At 57.7% G+C, this 4,196-nt stretch overlaps 1 protein-coding gene across 2 annotated transcripts in view; it reads left to right on the top strand.

Annotated features, from left to right (window-relative positions):
- Window positions 1–819: 819 nt before the first annotated feature.
- WDR74 (WD repeat domain 74) overlaps window positions 820–4,196 on the top strand; it is a 5,125-nt gene continuing 1,748 nt past the window's right edge. For both annotated transcript variants that reach the window (XM_015569834.1, XM_006772767.2), the window contains exons 1-5: window positions 820–962; window positions 1,058–1,179; window positions 2,856–2,931; window positions 3,070–3,216; window positions 3,361–3,462. In XM_015569834.1, coding sequence (XP_015425320.1) covers window positions 1,064–1,179; window positions 2,856–2,931; window positions 3,070–3,216; window positions 3,361–3,462 — 441 coding nt within the window. In that variant the 5' untranslated portion in view covers window positions 820–962; window positions 1,058–1,063. The remainder of the gene's footprint in view (window positions 963–1,057; window positions 1,180–2,855; window positions 2,932–3,069; window positions 3,217–3,360; window positions 3,463–4,196) is intronic.

Raw genomic sequence — 4,196 nt, 5'->3', positions numbered from 1 at the left:
GAAAGATGGCGTTTGTTCTGATAGGCTCAATACAGAGTAGAACTGTGTGCAAAGAAGTCAACATCGGGTCCGGGCTGTGGAGTGTACCCAGGGGGCCGTTTCCTTGGTAACAATACAAAAGTAAATGTGGAACGTTATGCTCAGAATTCCTATCGGCAGCTCTGCAGCTGCGCTGATAAGGCTGCTCTTCCGTGGAAGACAATCTGCCAGGCAAGAGGGGGATGCTTTCTTCTTACTGATATAATTTCCGACAGCAACGTTTCTGAGCGTCTATGATTTCAGAGAAGAAGACTATTTCTCAGTAAGAAAACAATCACGCAAAGAAAGGGGCCCTTATGACATTGCAGCTGGTCCTTGGGAGGAGTGCTGTTTCTATTAACTTGCCGATGTTTACTCTGAGCTAGTTTTTGCCATCACCAAACCTCAATGTGAGGGAATAAAAATGACGTCCTATGTTCATTTCCCAAAACACAGATCTGTTTTAGGGTCGTCGGTTTCATTGCCCCCGTCTTTGTTTTGTGTCTTTTATACTCGAGTTTGAAACCAAGCGTCTATTACAATAGTGATTTGAATCATGTCGGCAGCAGAAAAAAAACATGCCACGCTGCTGGGGGCAGGGAGGCGGCTGGAGCGGGCTCGCCCGGCATCGCGGTCCGCTTAGGATGAGATCCGCTGCGAATGAAAATTTGGAGCAAGTTGCTCCTCAGATCTCCACAAATCTCTACCTTTTGACTTCGTGTTGCAATACCGGAGGGAGCCGGCGGGCGGCGAATACTCTGCCAGCCCTTTAAACGCCCGGAAGCCGCGCTGCCCCGACGCCCCCCGCCCCACGTGACTGACGCCCGCGTCCCGCAGGGGTGAACCTTCGGCGCAAACAGGCGGCCAACTTCACGGCGGCGGGACAGCCCCGGCGCGAGGAGGCGGTGAGCGCCCTATGCTGGGGCGCGGACGGGGGGGCCCAGGTGAGAGGCCGGGGCCTGGCCGGGGCCGGGGGGCCGGCAGCCTCGCGGTCCTCGCCATCCCGCCCTCCATCCCTCCTGCCCTCCTCTGCCCGCAGATCCTGATGGGCTGTGCCGACCGGACAGTGAGGCACTTCAGCATCGAGGAGGGCAGATTCCGGGGCCAGAGGCACTGCCCCGGCGGGGAGGGCACGTTCCGAGGCCTCGCCCAGGCGGACGGGTAAGCCCAGCCCCACGCCGAACGGGTAGGGAGAGCGCAGAGGCTCCCGTGGGACGGCCGAGGAATGGCCATCAACCCTTAGGGGGCTCGGACCTGGCCTCGGAGACGGGGGCGTGTGTCCTGCCTTCCTGCGTTCATGCCTGTAACGAGCGTTTATTGAACCCCTGCCGAGCGCCAGGCATTGCAGAATGCGAGGGCTGCGGTAACCCAGACACGCACAGTACGTACTGTTACACCGTGTGCACCCCGAGGGATTTTCTCCTGATTCCATAACCTTTGGGTGACCCTGAGCAAGCCAGTTCATAGTTTAGAGGATGCCTTTAGCTGGGGACTGACAGTCACTCAGTGTGAGGAAGCTCCCAAAGGAAAGTTAGGAGGAAAGTGCTGGCGACTAGTAACTGCCTCGCTCTCTTCCTAAAAGAGGAGGCGGTTGCGGGCAGGCTGTGTGGGTTTGGTGGCTCTAATTCTGGCAGGTGAGGTCTAGGAGGCCGGGGGAGTGAGAAGCTTAAGGCAGGCCTTGAAGGATTGGTAAGATGTTGACAGTGGAGAGAGGGGTGAGGGCATTTTAGAAAGAGGCTACTGCCTGGGCAGAGGCCAAGGATTGGTGTCCGGCCACAGGGTACCTTGCAGGGAAGATACATTGCATTTGGGGGGGTGGACGCGGAGGAAGCATTTTAACACGAGATGGGCAAGGTAGGGTGGGATTCATTGTAGGGGGCTGTACGTGCCGTTTTTGTCTTGTAGGAGGTGGGGAGTTACTGGTTTTTGAGCAGCAGTGCTGTGGCCCAAGCTGTGAGCCTGTAGGGGTGTGGAGGATGAACTGGGGAGAGAGCAGTGGGGAGACTATTGCTACAGCCCAGGCAGGCGATACAGACCCTGAACCAAGGTGGAGAGGGTGGGCAATGTGAGGAACAGCATAGGCTGGGGCTGGCGGCTTCTAGGGGGAGACTCGCCTGGGCTCCTTGCGGGGAGGACACTGTGGGGGAGGCTGACAGTGAGCACGTGGAGCCCGGACAGGGAACTGAAGCTGGTGTTTGACTTTGGCCAAACCCTAACTCCCGACCGGTGCCATTTCAGTCCCTTCAGAGGTACTCATCCTGGCCCCTGGTGACCGGAGAAAGGTTCAGACCGGCAGGGCCAGGCGCCCCTAGACGTAGCTGTGGGTTACAAAGGCACTTTGCTTTGGGGTATCACAGACTTGATTTCTGGTTCTGACATTTGCGGAGTGGGCAAACCTTTTCATGGCTCAGAGCCTCCGTTTCTTCGCTTACAAAACCTCACTCTGGCCCTGACCGGTTTGGCTCCGTGGAAAGAGCGGCGGGCTGTGGACTGAGGGGTCTTGGGTTCGATTCCGGTCAAGGGCATGTGCCTTGGTTGTGGGCACATCTCCAGTGGGGGGTGCGCAGGAGGCAGCTGATCGATGTTTCTCTCTCACGGATGTTTCTAGCTCTCTGTCCCTCTCCCTTCCTCTCTGTGAAAAGTCAATAAAGTATATATTTTAAAACCTCACTCTGTCAAGGAAATGAAATAATATACACTGAAGCCAAACACTGTCCAGGTGCACGTTACCCGGAGGCTTTCTGAGGAGGAGAGCAGGTGGGGGTGGGTCGACTGGGCTTAGAGAATATTTTCACACTTTTTTTTTAACCCTGACTCTGTCCTTCCTCTCCCTGCAGCACCCTCATCACGTGTGTGGATTCCGGGGTTCTCCGAGTCTGGGGTGACAACGACAAGGAGACCTCCTCCGACCCAGTGAGGCCCCCCTGCCCTGATCCTCGTGGTTGGGGAAGGTGGGAGCCAGGGTAGGAGTTGAATGAGGGCTTTGGGGGAGGAGGATTAGGGATCCAGGAATTGACTCTCATTTCCCCTCTCATCTCTCATTCTTCTCAGGTCCTGGAACTGAGGGTGGGCCCTGGGGTGTGTAGGATGCGCCAAGACCCAGCGCAGCCCCACGTGGTCGCCACAGGTGGGAAGGAGAATGCTTTGAAGGTGTGGGACCTGCAGGGGTCTGAGGAGCCTGTGTTCAGAGCCAAGAACGTGAGTGACCTCGGACCCAGGGAGGCTGGGGCCGCTGACCATGGGTCAGAGACCAGATGGGCTTTCGGGGATGATGACGGAGGGGGACAGGAAGGGGCACACTAGCTCGCCACAGCCCTGTCCCCCATTGACCCGCTCCCCCAGGTACGGAATGACTGGCTTGACCTGCGAGTTCCCATCTGGGACCAGGACATACAGTTCCTCCCCGAGTCGCGGAAGCTCGTCACCTGTACAGGGTACCACCAGGTGAGGGGCCACCCCACCCTGACCTCCTGCTGGGCTTAAGCAGCCTCCTAAAGAAACAGCCCCGGCTGAGGCTCTGCCCGTCCTTTGTCACAGCCGTCCTTCCCCCACCCTCCCAAACCTGAGCTCTCAGAGGAGGGAGCACGCCTTTGTCCACTCAGCCCCGTGGCCTTCTCTTACTGTGTTCTGAGATGGCGTTTCCTGAACTAGGACTCTTCATGTTCTTCCACCTGGAAGAGAGGAAGGGGCGGGGGGCGGGGGAGCATTTCCTTCCCAGTAGATTTACAGGGCGCAGGTGTCACGAGAGGACATTGGGCTGCTTGTCGGGAGAACTGGGTCTCTGGTCCTGATGCAGCCTCTGGTTTGCTGCGGGACCCAGGCTTGCCTCTCTGGCCGCAGCTCCTCAGCCCCCAGGAGGGCCCGGCTGGGGATCGTTACAGCCCTGACCCAGGAGGACTGGGTCCCTGGGTCTGCTGTTGCCTTTGCCCTGCATATTGAAGTCTGATCTTGGTGATCTGCGTCTGCTGCACACACACTGAGCACTTCCTCTGTCCTCCCCTGTTCAGGCTAAACCTCTTGGCTGGAAATTCAGCATCCGCTGACAATTGGACTGACTTGCTTTTCCATTCCACCAAGATGGGAGCATGGGGGGATGGGATGGTCACACATGAAGACCAGGGAATGCTGCCACTTCCCCACCTGGGGGCTCACTCCCCTCTGCCCTGTCCATTTATGCT

This window comes from Myotis davidii, unplaced genomic scaffold (genome assembly GCF_000327345.1).
Source record: "Myotis davidii unplaced genomic scaffold, ASM32734v1 scaffold826, whole genome shotgun sequence".
In the NCBI taxonomy this organism is placed as follows: domain Eukaryota; kingdom Metazoa; phylum Chordata; class Mammalia; order Chiroptera; family Vespertilionidae; genus Myotis; species Myotis davidii.
This window is presented reverse-complemented; position numbering and strand designations above follow the sequence as displayed.